At 41.2% G+C, this 18,765-nt stretch overlaps 1 protein-coding gene across 2 annotated transcripts; it reads right to left on the reverse strand.

Moving 5' to 3' along the window:
- Positions 1 to 360: 360 nt before the first annotated feature.
- Positions 361 to 18,115, reverse strand: lrrc9 (leucine rich repeat containing 9). 2 transcript variants are annotated; one of them, XM_074660823.1, is made up of 32 exons: positions 17,622 to 18,115; positions 16,420 to 16,638; positions 15,955 to 16,095; positions 15,739 to 15,802; positions 15,563 to 15,633; positions 14,586 to 14,768; positions 14,175 to 14,330; positions 13,835 to 14,043; positions 13,578 to 13,709; positions 13,293 to 13,472; positions 13,016 to 13,133; positions 12,526 to 12,643; positions 12,297 to 12,437; positions 12,083 to 12,210; positions 11,533 to 11,703; positions 11,322 to 11,441; positions 10,456 to 10,647; positions 10,233 to 10,358; positions 9,927 to 10,067; positions 9,603 to 9,780; positions 8,503 to 8,723; positions 8,293 to 8,415; positions 8,070 to 8,200; positions 7,844 to 7,952; positions 7,619 to 7,758; positions 6,546 to 6,682; positions 5,392 to 5,609; positions 4,457 to 4,525; positions 3,452 to 3,577; positions 1,576 to 1,765; positions 1,212 to 1,368; positions 361 to 629 (listed from the first exon to the last, which is right to left on the reverse strand). In XM_074660823.1, exons 1-32 carry the CDS (start codon positions 17,676 to 17,678, stop codon positions 596 to 598), a joined length of 4,500 nt encoding a protein of 1,499 aa, XP_074516924.1. In that variant the 5' UTR covers positions 17,679 to 18,115; the 3' UTR covers positions 361 to 595. The 2 variants fall into 2 exon arrangements, with proteins under 2 accessions (XP_074516924.1, XP_074516923.1); XM_074660822.1 differs by having other exon boundaries at positions 13,016 to 13,136.
- Between the last annotated feature and the right edge of the window lie 650 nt (positions 18,116 to 18,765).

An 18,765-nucleotide genomic window follows, 5' to 3' on the forward strand; every position in this document is an offset into this window, starting at 1 on the left:
TTAGTCAAAACTGCGGTGGGCTTTTCGAAAAAGAGGCTAACATGATGAAACTGACAATCTCTGCAATCCATTTGGACCTCGTTCAAGATTACATCTTTATCTGAGTGACTGCAGATTATTGTCCACAGAGAGGTGTGCTAAAGCTGGATTATCCACTTGTTGGGGATCCATTTGACCCCGTGGAAGCCAGCATGCCAGCCTCACATAGCGTTTTACATCTGTGGGTGTTTTTCACTTGTTTGGGGCCAAGGATGGGATAGCAGTGGAAATGACACCAAAACCTCTCATCCTCAGATTACCATGGTTAGTGAGCCACATATGTGGATAAAAAATAAGGTCACAGTCATTATAAATGCATTATTTATTGCCATGTCCAAAAAACTAAAGGCACTTGAATTGCACTATGTTCAGATTTTTTTCCTCTTTAAATATGCAAATGAATGCAAATACTCATAAGGAACACTTTCAGAAACACCACCTTCAAGATATGATGTCCTAAAATACTATGATATAAAACCACACCACAGTCATGGCTGTCACATGTGTCCATCTTTGTTTCACCTTTCACCGGTGTGCGCTCCGCCTCTTCTGGCCGTTACATGGATGGAGGTTTGCCACCGTTTGGAAATCTGGAAAATAACAAGTACGAGTAAAAAGTCAACATGTATTTTATTATATTTTAAAGGACCAGTGTGTAACATTTCAGGGGATCTATTAGCAGAAATGGAATTTAATATTCGTAACTGTTTTCATTAGTGTATAATTATCTGAATCTAAGAATCGTTGTGTTTCCATTAGCTTAGAATGAGCCCTTCATATCTACACAGGGAACGGATCTCTACAGTACGGACAAACCAAACACTGGCTCTAGAGAGAGACTTTCACATTTTTAAGTTACCTGAAGGCCACCGTACATGCTCGTGAAACTTCTGTAACGTGAGCCTCAGAGTGCAAAACCGTGGTACCGCCAGCCTCCTAAAGTAGTGTTATTATGGTAAGGATGACCTCTGAGCGAAGCAAACAGCGTTACCACGGTTTTGCTCACGTTACCGCAGTCTAAGAAAGGGAGGAGTGAGCAGAGGGGTACCCAGTTGGTTGCAATCTGCAACCTCACTACTAGATGTCGCCAAATCCTACACACTGTACCTTTAAACAGATGTCTCTCATTTTAAAGAAGCATAATCATATCTCTAAATTTTCGATTTGCCAACCTGCTGTCTTGCTCCTGGCTGGGATACGTGATGATGACTCTGTTCCCATCATGAAGGAGGCCTGTGTTGGGCAGGTTGCTTCCTGTTCTTCGAATGTTTCTAAAGGTAATGTCAGCTTGGCCGCTACGAACAGCATTACCGTGCCTTTGCTTCTTGTCTGAATTGGGGATTAATACAAGGGTGTTGGGTTAGAGAGCTAGAAAAAAGGATCCGAGTGTCAAACTAGTGGTGAAGAAAGTGAACCCTTTTTACTGTATTAGAACTTAAAGAACAGACAGTTTGTGTTGATTTAAAGTTTGTTGTTACTCACAATCATATTCATCAAGAAACTAATGATCTTCAAGAGGATAAATGTCACACTCACGCTTGTATGTGTGAAGAGATTGGGCCTCGTCCATGCTACTCGGTAGGATGTCGTGCCCGTGCATGAAGGTCTGTAGTCCGCCACTTATAGGCATTCCTCTGAGAGGGGTGTTTCGAGGCATGAGGGGTAGCAGTCCAGGTAGGTTTATTTCAGTGGTAGGAAGAGAAGCTCCAGAGCATTGGGAGCACAGCTTTAAGAGAAATATTAAATAGAGAGCATAAGGAATACAGAAGAAAGACTCCAGGACAGGATTAAAAAACATCCAGTAAGCAGATACTCAGATAATGTGTGACTTCAAGGCCAACTCAATGTCTTTGCATCCTAAACAGTTTCTCTACCTTCCTATGACCACTGCTTCCTACACACTTGTCAGGGGATCGGTGATTAGATTGCTTATTGTTCCACATATATAAGCATCTTATAGGGGAATAGTAATTTTTACTCATCAATAACAATGTTCAAATTCAAACAAAAGCAGAGGCCCAGGCATAAATTGACAGTGACAACCGAGATGGCAGCTTTGAGAGTCAATAGGGGGAGGTTCGAGTTTGTGTTTTTAATGAGAAAACCCAGGATCTCTGCTCTGTCCACATCTACGATTAACAAGCAGAGGGGGTCGCGTTGACCTGGCTAATAGGGGGTAAATCCACTGGTGCATTATCGGCCGGGCACATTTCATCTAATCAGCAGGATGATGCCAGCAGGCTTAGGCTGCTTTTAATTCAGAGCTGCAGGAGAATTACAGCCCTGGTCTCTCATTACATGAACATCAAATCAGTCAGACTGAAAGAGTTTGATCCAGGCTTTTCCATTTTTTTTGGTGGCTGCGATTTGGTTGTTGACATTTTGACTCTTTCAGATGGACTTAGCTGATTATGAACTTTTAACACAGACAAGGTTTTTGTTCATATGTAGTTCATACAAAGAGGGAAGTAGAGTGAGAGAGTGTTGGAATGAAATATTCCTTTACTGCAAACTAACCTTATTACTAAGCCCACAAACATGTTATAAACCGAGGTCCCTCCAATGCTCTCCTCGATCTCAGCAAACCATCTTGAAGGACATCCCAATTCCTCAAATGCATCTCGAGGAACGAGGAGCTAGGAGCTAGGAGCGAGGATGCTTGCCGGAGGAGCTATAAGCGAGGATACACCAGTGTATCCTTTGCGGAAGTGTTTTCAGCATCCACAACATATAAAAGAGGCGTAAACACAAAGCTGGAATAATCTCAAACCATGGCAGGACTCTACAAATGTAACTGTTCCTTTGTATATATATATATATATATATATCCAGACACGTGTTAAATAAAAAAACATTATTCCACGTTATGAATATATAAGTTGCCATGAACACCGTTATGCTCATCTGACAGAGATCATAAAATAAAACAATGGACAGCTAATGCAGCTGTGCCACCTCGTATTTAATTGACGTCCCTTAAAAATGATGGCCCTGAAGCAAGGATGTCTTATTTGTTAAATGCCTGTTGCCTTGACTCCTCTCTCCTCGTGTCTCTTCCTCGGTTCCTCTGCTCGCATCTCCCGTGGGTGAGACTAAGACGCGAGGAGAGAAGGCGGGGAAAGGAATTGAGGATGTACAAACTGGGAAATGAGAAAGGCCTGATGTTATGTCGCAACCTGAACGTCTAAATTGTGTTTCATAGACTTCTCAACACTGCCAGGAATAGAATTATGGGGGATACATGCTGAAGCCTTTGTTTATTTATTATTTTGTTGTCCTTAAAGTAGTAGAAACAAAAAATGTAATACTGCAATACTACAAATACTTTTGTGTCTCAATGGTAGCTACAACACGGTATGTATGTGTATATACAGTATGTGTGTTAAGTATGCATGCTGTCTGCAGTGCTCACTGATGGATCGACACTGAAGAGTTCAGCCCTGGTCCTTTCCTCCAGGGTGACCGTCACTCCATCCAGGACCTGCAACTGGGACAGACGCAGCACTATCGCTGGTCTGTGGAGAGAATGTTTGGCCACCTGGAAGAAGAAAAAAAAAGCACCTGTTTGATAAAACAACCCAGTGATAAATTACAGAGTCCAGCCATTTTAACTGTGGAGCATCAGTGAAGCTTTCCCCGAGACATCTGGTTTAAATATGATGCTATGTGGGTCCCAATGAAGTTATCATGTTCCTAACAGCTATGCCAGTGACCCAGCTGACAGCAGCAGATAGCTCCCAGCTGAGGGTACAAGTTCAGCCTGTCCGGTCATAGAACTTCATGTTCCTATAGGACACTGCTGCTGTGATTAAGTTGTGAGTGTGTGCCAATGGATGTCCAGTGGAGACAGACTTTGTCTAGGGAACATGGGTGAGGTAGCGATCTCATGCTGTCAACAGCAGGAGGTATTGTCTCCAGGGTGGCTGTTGGCCTCTACCCCCTGGCAGGATTAACCCCCCCTATGGGAAGAGAAGGGGGATGGGGTCCAGTAGTATAGAGGCTACCACAGCTGAGCATTGCCCTGTGGACAGTAGGGAGGCCCTGGGCTGCAGGCTCTGCTCAGGCCTGATCCATGAGCTCCAGATGGGTGATGTAACCGGGCCAATAGCGCCCTGCCATTTGGTCAACGGATTTGTCTCTGATGCCGGCCAGTTTGAGGCACAGCAGATGGCCCATCATGTAATCTCTTAATTTGGAAGCATAGAGTTACACTGGGATATTGTTTTGGATTGTGCAAGTGAGAAATTGAGCCTGTGAGCGTGCTTTTGATAATTTGTTTGCGAGTGAGAGAGTTCAAAGTGACCTGTGACTGACAGCTAGTAGATTCGCATCACTGGGCAAAGCTCTTAATAAGAAAACAAACTTGAATAATATTTTTTTTGACATCACCTTATTGTATTTAATGCAAAACACTTACAGGATTGCCAACCACAGAGAGCTCCGTCAGCGAAGGGAGAACTTCCAGTTTGTCAAGCTCTGTGACGTCCTGGAAAAAGCAAAGAAACAAAGATTATCTTTCTCATTCACTACCACCTCATGTCACTTTTCTTTCCCACTGGTTGCAGCCTACTGTGTGTTGATAACGGAGAGATTTGCATCAGAGCTGAACCTTTCATAATTTTTGGTGTGGGCAGGATGGAAGCAGCTGATGGGAGAGATTACATGTGTGATCTCTCATTAATCTCATGAGAGTTTAGGCACGCAACAGGGCATGGGGGTGTTTTCTCCCATTCCCAGGTTTATGGTCGCACTTGGCTGTGATTCAAAGACGTCCCCCACTGTGAGAACTGTTGCGCTGGGATGATTGCTGTATTTTATGTCTTAATTGAATGCATGGAAACATTAAGGATGTGAAGGGAAGAAGGAACAGGCAACAAAAGTGCAAATCACTCGCCCTGGGTGAGAAGCAGATGCAGACTGAGAAGCTGATTACACGTTGTCCTGATTGTTCCCCTCTTTCTTCATACACACGGCCGTGACCTTCAATCAAACTTGATTCTCCTTAATGCTACCCCTCGCATGCCGCAGTGGGGTGGTAATGATTCATGATTACTATACTTCATGTCTTACTTTGCAAATGCAGGGAAAAGTAATACTGCTGCACGCTGAATAAAATACATTCTTAAACATCTGACACATTTTTCAAATAAACCAATCAGTAAAATCTGGTGGTAAATCAAAGACTGCACAAAAGCTCACCGTGACCTTGGTGGTCACCTCAGGAAATCACTGTGGCGTGAGTCATTAAGGCAGTTTCAATGAAAACCTGAATATGTCGTTTTATTAAAAATCTGAATATAAACATTAAAAAATTCAGCGTGTGTGGAGACGACCGCTGCTCGAGGAGAATACCTGCAGCTTGTTCATGCCAAGAAAGAGCTTACGGAGCTCAGTCAAAGGATCTAGATGGTTGAGCTCCCGGATCCGGTTCTCCGCTAGGTGCAGTTCTAGCAGGACGTTCTGGGCTATGAAAGAGTTGTCGGCCAGAGCTTTGATCCGGTTCTTGTCTAACACAAGCTCTCTGAGCTGGTGAAGCCCCTCCAATCCTTCCACCTGGCTGATCTCATTACCTAGGGAGAGAGAAAACCTCATCAAAACAATGGAATGATATCTCAAACAATAGTCTAATATTTCTATAAATAAAATAAGAGAGTAAATTGAACACCAGTGTTTCCCAAACTTTTTTTCTGGGGACCCACTTTTCAAAAATGACAAACCATCACACCCCAATTCACAATAGGCCGTATCTATGGATCGTGAGAAGAGCGAATTTGTGCGTTAATGTACGTTCCTGACCATTTTTACCGCCATCGCCTTACATTATCTTGAATAGGTAAACCAGCCATTTTAAAGAGGAAAACATGAAAACATATACACATGTTAAATACTTTATAAAGGAGACCAAATAAATGCATTTAGGCTGAGTCAACAGGCTCTTGTTTTTACGCAAGCCTTTCATATTAGATTCAGTGTTATAAGTAGGCTAAAATTATCAGAACAATACCAACATTCAGGCTCAAAGTATGAGGCTCAAAGGTGTACTGCAGATGTTAAATAAAGGACGGGAAGAAATTCAGCAAATTTATTTGGCGAACCTAATAAAATCTCCAGCGACCCACCTGTGGATCCCGACCCAGTCTTTGGGAATGACTGGCTTAAACAATATAAAAGGCAGCGTTTAAAGTAAACATTTGTTGGGTGCTCCTGGTGTAAAAGGCAGTGAAATTACAGATACGAGACAGCTACGAAAGGTTTCTAGGCAAAAAAGGAAGAATGGATAAGTGAGGTCGGCTTTGTGGGACAAATCACTCTGACAAAGATAAACTCAATCAAAAGCCATCAAAAGCAGTTGAAAAGAAAGTCAGTCTTTCTTTTCTTCAGGTCTCATCTCCCACCTGGCCAGTCTATGGGAGACTTTGCTCTCAGCGCTTGCCTTTTCACAGGCTCTATACACTGCCCTTTCAACGGGCATTGTGAAGGAGGGGTGGCACGCCAACCATACATACCTTGAAGGAAGAGTGCTTTAAGATTGGTGAGCCTGCTGAGCTGCAGATTGGCCATATTGGAGATGCCATTGTGACTCAAATGCAGCACCTCCAGGCTGCCCATCAGTGGCTCCAGACTGCCAATGGGCCCAGTTTCCCTTAAACAAAGTCACACAGAAGGACAGTTTGCAACCTCTGTGGTTAAATGAACATCTCTTTCTCCCTCCTGCTGCCTCATTTAACTGGTCAGACCTCACAGACGCAGACCACCTAAAGGCAATCACTAAACCATCTCCTGTCACAGCACTGCTTATGTCTCTATAAAAGGAAAATGTGATTGGAAGATCATATCATTATTCCCACAATATACGGACATTTTAAATATATCAACCAAGATTTAAATATTTAGTATATTTTAGGGATAATATCTCAAGAGAGAGAGAGAGAATAGATATGATTATTTTGAATCATATTTTATTAGGGTTTATAGGCGAAAACTGTGACAAAAATCTGATAAAACTGTCAAGTGACAGTTCTTACATTGGATGGTCAGTGCTGCCCCCTAATGGTTACAGTCTACATGTTCAATTGAAGTTCATACTTCACACTCTAAAATGTAAGAATTAGGGCTGTCAATCGATTGAAATATTTAATCACGATTAATTGCATGATTGTCCATAGTTAATTGGGGTTAATCGCAAATTAATCACACATTTTTTATCTGTTCAAAATGTCCCTTAAAGGGAGATTTGTCAGGTATTTAATACTCAAATATACTTGCTTTAAGCAAATGTATGTATATATTTATTATTGGAAATCAATTAACAACACAAAACAATGACAAATATTGTCCAGAAACCCTCACAGGTAAAAATATGCTCAAATCATAACATGGCAAACTGCAGCCCAACAGCTGTCAGTGTGTCAGTGTGCTGACTTGACTATGACTTGCCCCAAACTGCATGTGATTATCATAAAGTGGGCATGTCTGTAAAGGGGAGACTTGTGGGTACCCATAGAACCCATTTTTATTCACATATCTTGAGGTCAGAGGTCAAGGGACCCCTTTGAAAATGGCCATAAAAGTTTGTTACCCTTTGACTTTGGATGGGCTTTGTTGGCCGTAACCGCTGGAGTGGACTTTGCTGTACAGTATCTGTCTGTTTGTCAGAAGAGCCTGAGTCTTCTGTCTGGGCAGGATGGACTCAATGTGGTTGTTGTTCAGACACAGAGCCTGTAAAGAAGACACTGGAAATGATTTATTTGTCCACGGCTCAGGAAGCATATCGTCGCTTGTTGACATTCAGTGTAATTCGTACTTTGATGTTGGGCAGGTAAATGAGGCCTGAGAAAGAGGTGAGGTTGTTGTGGTCTAAGTTGACACTGCGCAGGCCACAGAACAGGTCTGCTGGAGACAGATCAACCGTCCTGTGGGGGGGAAAAAATCCATTTAATTAGCCTTGTCTTTCAACATAAGTAAATCCCTATAATCATGCTGATTTTTGGACGTGTGTAGTGTTTATGTGTGTATAGCCAAGCTATTACCTAATGGAGCAGGACTGCAGGGTGAGGTAAGTGATGTCTGTGTAGTTTGAGTGGCCCAGCTTCTCTGCTACCATGTCAGGGGTTAATCTTCCTCCAAACATATCCTTTGCACTTTCACACTCAGTTGCCTCCTAGAGAAAACAACAGCAAATACAAAACACTGGATAAAATGATGTCATCATCACTACAATATCTGAAACTGGTTGCCGTTGTTGCTACATACCACTGCAATGCCATCCAGAGCTTTCAGGGAGGGTAGGTGGAAAACCACATAAATCCGATAGTTTTCCAGTTTCTCCACTAAAGGATTCCCATAAAGATCCAGAATGATGAGGTTTGTCAATCCCTGAAAAGAGAGAGGAGCGTCAGACAACACACTTGGAAAATGGTGGGAAAATCTGAAACCTGCTGTCCTTATTTCTCTCCCGCTTGCCTTCAGATAGTAGATGTCTCGTGATGTAGAAATTTGGTTGTTGCCAATGCAGAGCTCAAGAAGGGAGCGAGCTCTCTGGATGCCATGCAGGGAGCTGATGCAGTTGTTCTCCACAGACATAAAGGACAGGTTAGGCAGCTGGTCCAGGACTGAGGCATCCAGACTAGACAGTTGATTCCCATCTAGACTCAGTTTATTTAGGCAATGCAGTTTTGTCAGGCCTGAAGAAACAGAGGGGAAAGACAGACAGAAATAATGATTGCTACTGTGCTATGGATCTAAGGTACAAGACTTGAAGAAGAAGCAACTTATTTCTTAGGTATATGTTAAAGGGTAACATTTTAGTATTTTTTAACCTGGACCCTATTTTCCCATGTTTTTGTGTCTTACTGACTAATAGGGACAACAATTCCTGTAACTGGTCCAGTATTGAGGGAGAGCGCTGTAGACGGCAGCTGCTCGAGGGCTGTAATATGGTGCTATTGGGCAAGCTGGCACCGTCATTATGTCCACTAAAAGTGCTTGTTTTTGCTTTGACAGGCTCTGATTAGTATTATAAGTGTCTGACATTATGGAAAGAGTCTCGCTCAAGGAGAAGTCTTGTTCTGAAATCTGGCGAAGTGACGTGTCAACAAGACGACGGTGGAATATAGTGGAATACATCCATGGTGGAAACGCAAGTGCCAGCCGGGTAGAGTTTGTTGTGTTGGAGTACAGACAAAGCATAGCTTAGTGTTATCTAAAAGACTTATTTAGATGATTTCGACAATGTGGATGAGGTCTTTGAATTTGATGGCCAGAGTATACGGATATTCAGATTTCATAACGAGACTTCTCCTTGAGCGGGACTTGGACACAATAACAAACAGACCAGATCAAGTGAAAGGTATAAAAGGCTATAATAACAATCTGAGCCTGTCAGTGGCACTTTTAACGTTACGTCACATTGACGTTGCGCAATTGCCCTCTCAGCTCGTTTCCTGACTGCCAGTTTCAGCGTTATCCCTCAATACTGGACCAATTTCCAGGTTGAAAAATACTGAAGTTACCCTTTAATGGTGTAATTCCATCTTCATTGTCAAGTTGGCCGTGTGACTAACCATTGAGAGTGCTTATGCTGTTGTTGTTGAGGGAAAGCTCCTCCAGCTTCAAGCAGCTGTCAAGACCCTCCACTTTAGAAATGTCGTTATCATTAAAGGACGCCCAGCGAAGGTTGACCAGCTTATTCAGATTGATCAGTTTGGAAATCCTCTGGCTGTCAAGGTTCAGGGCAGTGATCTAGTCAATATTTAGGACAACCACATACAAAATTTATAAATTATTACAGTTGTTAATCGTGTATTACAATTTAACTTCACATTTGCCACAGTATCAACATCATGCAGCCTGGTCACTCCCCTTTAGGGAGAAACCCACATGCTCACCTTTGCAGTCCAGTCTGGCTCCAGTTCTCGGTTGACGGCCCAGGGTGCAGGACTGAGAGGACATAGGAGCTGGGCTGTTGACAGCAGGCTGAGACTGCGGGGACGGTCGCTGTTGGTGCGTGAGTGAGCCAGAAGAGACGCCTGCGAGCACAGAGTCAACAGGTCTGATTGAATTACAGTGCATCCTGAAATATACAGGTAGATGTTCAAATACTGTACTGCGTCCGTTAATACTTATATTTACGCAATAAATCAACATTCATATTTACAAAAAACAGCAACCAACAATATCTGTAAGATCTTAACCTGGTTAATTTTAGATCCAGCAGCCATCTGAACAGCATAAGCAGCCTCCTCCTCTGCTACCATCATATCGTCCAGGTGTGTGAGGGTTGTTAGACGGCCCAGTATGGTCGCTCTGACTGCTTCGGACTGAAAAAAGGAACACAGCTTCACTGTATACCTCCTCATTGTTCCTTGTACCACATATTTAATATTTGATTAGATTATATTTGATAACAGCACGCACCCTGTTCCAGGGGTTGTATCGGGTGTCGAGCTTCAGCAGAGCAGGCGTGTGTTTTCTCAGCACAGCCGTATCCTCTCTGACCTTGGTCAACTTGTTCCAGCGCAGGTCGAGCTGTTTGAGCTGTCCCAACCTCCTCAGCCCTTCCAGGGTCTCTAGGCGATTATAGCTAGCGTCCAGAAACTCCAGGTTGGGCTATGATTTAGGTAACAGAGACAATAGATGTTAAATGCTTATGCCACAACACAGTCTCTCTGTATTATTTACTATCAAATTTCATTCATATTACAGAGGCAGGTTATTATGAAAATGCTGCTTTCTTATGACTTCAGACACACTGAAGTCTTGATGAATTGAAGTAAATGGAGGCCGCGTTTAACAACAGCAAAACTATATCAAAATCTGTTTACAAACCCTCACACAACTCTTGCAGTATAATCCAAGTCTCATTTATTTAGTCGTATGCTTACTATTTTAAAAACGCATCGGTTACTCGTCTCTGCAAGTCGGGACGAGTCCGAAGGGTTTTAAATAGTAAGGTTTTAGCGGAGATGCATGTGTTTGGGAAGTACTGAGTATACGACTGGATAAATGAGACTTTGATTATACTGCACGAGTTGCATGAGAGTTTGTAAACGGATGTTTTGATACAGTTTAGCTGCTGTTCAATGCCGCCTTAATTTACTTCAATTCATCAAAACTTTCTCCATTTTTTAATTCTTCATTCACCGTGGAGGCATGTCAGAAAAACAAAGTTTTCTTCAAGAATTCAAGGAAACACGGAGTGAGTAATTGATATACAAATGGTCATTTTAAAGGTGAAGTATTCCTTTAAACTCAATCATAATACTTTCTATTGTGTCTTTCACCATGTGAGAAATGTCATCCAGATGTGTGAACTCATTGAAGCTGATGGTAAGATGCCGCAGAGCTGTGAGGCGGGAAATCTCCTTTATTTTACTCAGACTGTTGCCATGAAGGTTCAGCACCTGGAGGTTCAACACATTGAGGATTATCGTTGAGTGTGAAATGAAATGGCTTCAAAACTCAAGTTGTCATTTGGAAAGCCAGAATACTTACAGTGATTTGACTGAGGACATTGGCTCTGGCCACATGAAGCAGAATTTTGTCATCCAAGCTCAACAACTTGGGCTGCGGTTTCAGCACAGGCTCCATGTTGAGGACCTCCCTGTCTAGGATGATATCGTTGGACGGACTATCTTCTCCTGTGCTGTGTGGTTGTTCCTGATCCTGTGACATATCAAAAGGCATATGAATTGCCCGGTAGGTACATAATTATTGACTTGTAATGGGTGTTAAAATAAAATCAAGACTTGTAAAACAACTATGCAACTAGGCGAGAGACAAAAAAAAAATCCAGATGATTTTTAATCATCTTTGAGTTTTGGTTTGAAGCCCTTCCACTGAATTTTGACGTGAGAGCTCAGCATGACTGAGCAATTTTTTTTACTATTGTGATTCTTGCTCAAGTTAAAATTAGTTCTTCAAGGCAGGCTGCATACAGTATGTTGATTTGCAGCACAATGGGGGTGTCCAATTTGGCTCGGAACAATCTAACATTCAGCTGCCTGCACTGAAGAGTTATGCAGAAAACCAATGGATTAATTACCTTGGTGGTGTTGTATTCAAAATAAATGACGTACTCAGGCAGGACAAGCTCATGGTCAAACACAAACCATTGTCTTCGTCTGGGACTGCACTCAGGACCAGTGTGTGTTTTGGTGGAGCGGGGTCTCTCTGAATGAAAAAAACACAGAGCTGCAATAATATTTTACAAATACTGACTGAAGAATGATTGTTTTCATGTTTTCATGTTTTCATACCTTCACTTATTGTAGTTCTGTGCTTCAAGTCCACATTGTGAAACACAGACAAAACTCTGGGATATCTGCTTCTGTCCAACGGGTCTCCCTCTTGGATAGGCGCGCTTTGGCCGACAAACACTTTGGAAACGATAATCTGACCTACAGGAAAAAAAACATTAGCATTTTAGAAAAAAAAACAATAGCCACAGCTAAGAAGAATATAATACTATGAGAAAAACTAGCTCACCGTGCCTGAAGGGGATTGTGTCTGTACTGGAATCGCTTCGCAGTGCGTGTTCAATTCTGGGCTGTTCCGTCACACTCAGGCTGTTGGATAAAGGTATAGCACCCTCTCTATCTGAGGCCTAGATCAAAGTCGACATGGTAAAAGTCAGCATGATTTGGAGTTTATGTGAAAACCAGATAAGACATTACAGATCCTGTTCTGTTGCATAACACTCATGTAGTTATTTCTGTACACAAAAGGGGGACCATTCCCAACTAAGGCTTTAATAATAAGTCACAATTTAACTTTCCTCTCCTTCTGGTAGTCATTGCATTCTGCTTGATAAACAAACATAACTTATAGAAATTAATTTTTTAAAATGCTCTTCATTGTGTTATGTATACAAATAAAGTAGTGAGTGACTAATCCATGATTTACTAGTTTTAATATTTCTCTCAATGCTCAGAGAAATAAATTCTGGGTGATGGGATTGTGAGTGTTGTATACACACCTCATATTGTTTGGCTGTTTTGAAGCCTTCCTCTAGAATGCACAAAATGTTTTCCTTCTCACTATTTTTTTCAGGGTCAGCTACGTAGAACAAGTGCTCCAGTCGACGTCTGTAATTCCTGCTTGAAAACATTAAATTAGATACAAATTCTAACAAAGGACGGTCATGATACTGTTACAGTGATGACAATAGTGAGGTTAAAATGCCTGTAAATTATTGGTAAAAAAAACAACAACTCAATTGTCACCACATTTCACTACAATATAGTTTAACTTACTGGGAAGACATAGCAGACTCTTGGCTGGCTAGAAGGGTGTGCAGTTTGTCCTCAAAGCGAAGCCTCAAAGCGCTGTTGTGGATGCGGATAACTCTATTGATCTTAATGCCAGTGATGCTGTGAACCTTAAAGTCTGAATGAGAGAAGCGGGAATGCAGGAGGTCGCAACAGGAAGTAAACCTGTTGGGCACAGAATATAGAGACTATGAGTTAAGGAAAGTCTTCTGATTTGTCCTCTGAACTTCATGATGGTTGTAATTATATTTAAAAATGCCAAGTACGTACCAAGGGTCCGTGGAGGAGCCCTCTTCCAAACGAATATTTCCAACACTTTCTAGCTCCATCAACAGAAACTGGATGGTATATTCCTTCATGTTTGCGGCTTGCGTCAAACTCCGCTCATACCAGGCTTCAATCCTGAATACAGAAGAGGGAAGAAGGGCGGTTTCTTTAATCAGGTGCTTGAATGTAGTAAAATGTATGAGGCTAAATTCTAAAAAGCAGTGTAAAATTATCTTTGTATTGTATTGAGATATACAGACTCATCCAGCCTCCTCGTCCACAGCACCAGTCTCTCCCTCAGTGCTTCAATCTTGCTGTGTATTTTGTGATCCATGGCGGGATCGCGACTGATGTCAGTGGTTGGGTAACCTCTGTCAGTTGAACCTTCAACCAGGTGTGTCGATTCGTCCTCCAACGTGCAGGCAGACTTCTTACAACCAGCCGGCACCTTGGAGAGCTCACGTTCAAGCTGTATGCATCCAAATGAAAACAGCTCTCTTTACATACAATATCAGCAACCTGAAGCTGTAGATTAAATAACAGTTCTCTTGTTATAGCTGATAAAAATAATTTCAGAAATGTTTCAAAGATTGTACATACACTCTTGAGGGCATGGTTGAGTGTTTTGATGCATTCTTCAGGCAACTGTAACATAGTTCTCTTCCTCTCTATCAGACTGAGCCGAATCTCTGCCAGGTTCCTCTGAGCAGTACGTATACGCATGTTGTAGTACATCATTTTCTTCATTACTGTGGACTAAAAAGGAAAAAAAGGCAAACAAAATGCACAGATACAACAATTAACAAGAGTATTACATACTTTTTATATAGACAGCCATTGTTCAAACCTACAAAACCTAATTTTATATTACTCAATATCTCAATAAGGCTTCCAAAGATAGTTGGGAATCTGGAGTGTTAATTTATATTATTCATTTATTTAATTATTTATTATTATTATTATTAGTAGTAGTAGTAGTAGTAGTAATAGTCCTGCTGGTCTTCTAAATACCTCGGCTGCTTCCTTGACTTGCTTGCTCATGACGTCGTAGGTGTCAAGTCGCTGGAGGCCTGGCATGTGGTAAAGAACGTGTGTGGCGTAGTTACACAGCAGACACACTGGGTTTGGGGTTGACGTGGGGTCCTTCAGTGCCAGTTCTCTCAGATGGGGTAAGCGGGCGAGGAGGGTGAGCTCCTGTTAGACCGATAACAACACCAGAACACACAGGCTAGTTCACTGATAGGGTTTCTCTTCATTCTAAGGCTCAGGTTGTGCCCAAAATACACAGAAGACATTATATATACAAATCAAATGTATGGCAACTTCTACTTCATGGTAAAAAAGAAATATTACACATGTGGATAGTGCTAAATGAACTGTCTGGTTGGAAGTTTCCCCTCCATACTTGCTGCACAAGTAGAAAATAAATCCCACTTTGTAATGACAAAGGAGCAAAGAGGTTTTCTTTGATTCCACAGTAGTTGCAATATACTGGGCTCCCAGTGCAGTGAATGACAAGGATTGTATTCCTTAAAAACTAGCTGGGTTAAGGCAAAAGGTGGATTGCAGAAATATGATTGAGGTGTTAAACATCTAATCAAAGCTACTGTATAACCACAAAACGTTCCTGTTAGATTGACCTTGAACAAGACAATGACTCAGTATAAATGCTACAGTATATGTCTAAAATGTATTACTGACTGAACACAAATCCGAATATCGCAAAAATCTTAAGTAGTCTTTTTTTTTTTTTAATAGATGCAGTCATGAATGTATATCATTGAATCCTGAATGGCATAAATTTTAATTATGCTGCTCAATACCTTATTGAAGGTCTTGTGCAGCCAGCCCATTGTATAATTGATTGAAAATCTGACCTGACAAGTCAAAAGAATTTAGAATAGCCCTTATCAGACCAAGGATTTGAATAAGGTTTTACGAATAAGCAGGAAAACTTTTTACAGAAGAATGTCAAAGACTGTTCTTACCTTAAAGGAGCTGATCTTGTTCCCCGACAGATTAAGATTCTGAAGGCTGACATTAGGATCAAGGCTATGCCCTTAAAAGAAGTTACAAAGTATTTGATTATTATAATTTTTTCCAAACAGCCCACTGAATCGCAATAAAACTTGGCACAAAAATACAACAGAATCTAAAAACCTACCAATCTTTTCAATATTGTTGTCAGCAAGGTTTAGTTCTTTGAGGTTTTGAAGAAAGTCCAAGCCCTTTAGAAGAAAAAACACACACATAACAGACAACTGGTCAAAATAGATAGATAGATAGATAGATAGATAGATAGATAGATAGATAGATAGATAGATAGATAGATAGATAGATAGATAGATAGATAGACGGATTCATACTTTACAGTTCAAACCTGTATCTCAGTTATGCAGTTGTTGTTGAGCCACAAGACTTCTAGGTTGATCTGCAAATTTAAATCCTCCATTTCACAGATCTGATTATCATAAAGGTAAAGTTTCTCTAGTTGTAGACAATTCTGCAGTCCAGATATTCCCTGAAAAATAAGATGAGACACATTATTGTTTAATATATATGACATTTGTTGTACAATTCAGGATACGGTCTTGCTTAAACTATGGGTTGTGATCCATAAATGGTGGTCCATGCATGCAAGACTTGTTGTCATTAGATGCCACAGCAAGAAGAAAATGTCATTACAGTGTGTTTTAAGGTTTAAGAACCTCTGCAATAAAACACAATAAGTTGCAATCACTCCCAGTAAAAGCCATAGTGGTCTGTAATGATTCAAGGCTTTACATTCTGTATTATTGTTTTCAGCAGTACCAGTGTTGATTGTTAGAAATCTTAACAAACTTACTGTCAGGTGGCACTGGACTACCCAGAGCTCCTGAAGCAGAGGACAGAACTCAAGTCCCTCAATGTGTTTTATATCCTGGCCCAATATGGTCAGCTGGCAGAGCCTCGGGAAGAAGGAAAGCCCAACCATGCGGGGAAAACCAGAGAAGAAGATCTCCAGGGAGCTGACGTTGCTCCCTTCTTGTGCAATTTTTTCATAGGACACTCCATTGGCCATGCACTGTTGAGAAATATATTCATGTGAATCATAATTTGGAAAGAAAATGATAAGGCAGTGAAAATAATAAATGAAGAAAAATGTATATATATATATATATATATATATATATGCATATATATACGTATATATATGTATGTATATATGTGTATATACATACATATATATATACTGTATATATACCATTGTATCATAATATTTCAGTTTTATGTGTATGTATATATATATATATACATACACATACACTCACCGGCCACTTTATTAGGCAACACAAATAGCTAATCAGCCAATCACATGGCAGCAACTCAATGCATTTAGGCATCTAGATGTGGTGAAGACGACTTGCTGAAGTTTAAACCGAGCATCAGAATGGGGCAGAAAGGGGATTTAAGTGACTTTGAGCCTGGCATGGTTGTTGGTGCCAGACGGGCTGGTCTGAGTATTTCAAAAACTGCTGATCTACTGGGATTTTCACACACAACCATCTCTAGGGTTTACAGAGAATGGTCCGAACAAGAGAAAATATCCAGTGAGCGGCAGTTGTGTGGACGAAAATGCCTTGTTGATGTCAGAGGTCAGAGGAGAATCGGCACAGTGGTTTGAGATGATAGAAAGGCAACAGTAACTCAGATAACCACTCCTTACAACCAAGGTATGCAGAATACCATCTCTGAACGCACAACACGTCCAACCTTGAAGCAGATGGGCTACAGCAGCAGAAGACCATCAGTACTAGCAAGGTGTACCTAATAAAGTGGCCGGTGAGTGTGTATATATACATATATATATACATGTATATATATATATATATATATATATATATACAGATATATATATATATATATATATATATATATATATATATACACACACACACTGTATTGCAATATTGCATCTGAGGAATTCAGTTGTTGGAAGCTGTTACAAGTATTAAAACTGGATATAAACATTATCATTAGCCAGATGAATGTGAATTTCATACTCACCAGTTCTTTGACCACCTCCTCGTCCCCGCGGTGAGTCTGTTTCTCACTCTGTGTCATCACTTTTCTGTGTAGGAATTTACTGAGATAACTTTAAGTAGTCTTTAATTTGCCCTTACTATATATATCCTGCTTTATTCTACTAATTGTCTGTTTGTTTGGGAGAGTAAAGAAAAAGCCATGACAACTAGGCTGCCAGATAAATAGCTGAGGTTAGTAAGTGAGCAAAACACACAAATAATAAATGTCGCCTCACATTCATGCTAACTTCACTAGCCTCTAAAGTTACTCTAACTAACTAAGCTAGCTAGATAACGCAGATACTGGAGCGGTTAGCAAATTCAACCTTGCATGACAGACAATATTAATACTATTTTTTCACGACGAATTACATAAAACCAGCTGCTCAAACAAACTCATCTGAGCTCAGCAATGTTTGTTCATCAGTGTGTGTCCACTAGGCAGGAGCGTCTGGTTGCCATGCTGGTTGCTAAGGGAGTAGTGATGTGTTGGTCGCGAACGAGCCGGTTCAAAGAGCCGGCTCTTGTAAGTGAACGATAAGAGCCGGCTTCCGTCCGAAAGCCTTTTTTTTTCTTTCTTTACTTAATTCAAGGCAGAATGATAGGATATAGCAGACAAGATGAGTGACAGTCGGAAACGAAGCAGCATGTCAAATTATGGTATTCTGGAAATTATAAGGTTTAGTATAATTATATTTAATAATCTAAAGGGACTGTTTGTAACTTTCAGAATTGCTTGTTAACAGCGACACCTGTGGCCGTTAAGTCAACGAAAGTCAGCGTCGGGCTCACGCTTGCTCACTCAAAATAGACATGAACGAGCATCGCTCAAAACAGTGAGGCGACACACGTCAGCTAAAACCACAATATCACTCTATATTTCACCTGCTTGGCAGTAATGTTAGCTGACCAGACAAAGGTCTCTCCATGAATCAATGCTGATCCTAGTGTTGGCTTTTCCTGCTTCAGCCTCCGGGGCTGAAGCAGGGAGAGAAACGTTATCGTCTCCGACCGCGGCCGGAGGGAGACACCGGCACCCGGTCGGAGACGATAACGTTCCTTGCAGCGGAGCCCCATCACTTCACAAGACACAGAAAACCTCTGTTGATCTGGAGGAGCTGCAGCAG

Source organism: Sebastes fasciatus, chromosome 15, assembly GCF_043250625.1.
Source record: "Sebastes fasciatus isolate fSebFas1 chromosome 15, fSebFas1.pri, whole genome shotgun sequence".
NCBI classification, from domain to species: Eukaryota; Metazoa; Chordata; class Actinopteri; order Perciformes; family Sebastidae; genus Sebastes; species Sebastes fasciatus.

Coding starts and splice junctions, on each gene's coding strand:
- lrrc9 (XM_074660822.1), bottom strand. CDS start 17,678: ATGACACAGAGTGAGAAACAGACTCACCGCGGGGACGAGGAGGTGGTC. Junction 11,704..12,082: donor TTGAATACAACACCACCAAG/GTAATTAATCCA, acceptor GATATGTCACAG/GATCAGGAACAACCACACAG. Junction 7,953..8,069: donor CTGCAGTCCTGCTCCATTAG/GTAATAGCTTGG, acceptor TCCCCCCCACAG/GACGGTTGATCTGTCTCCAG.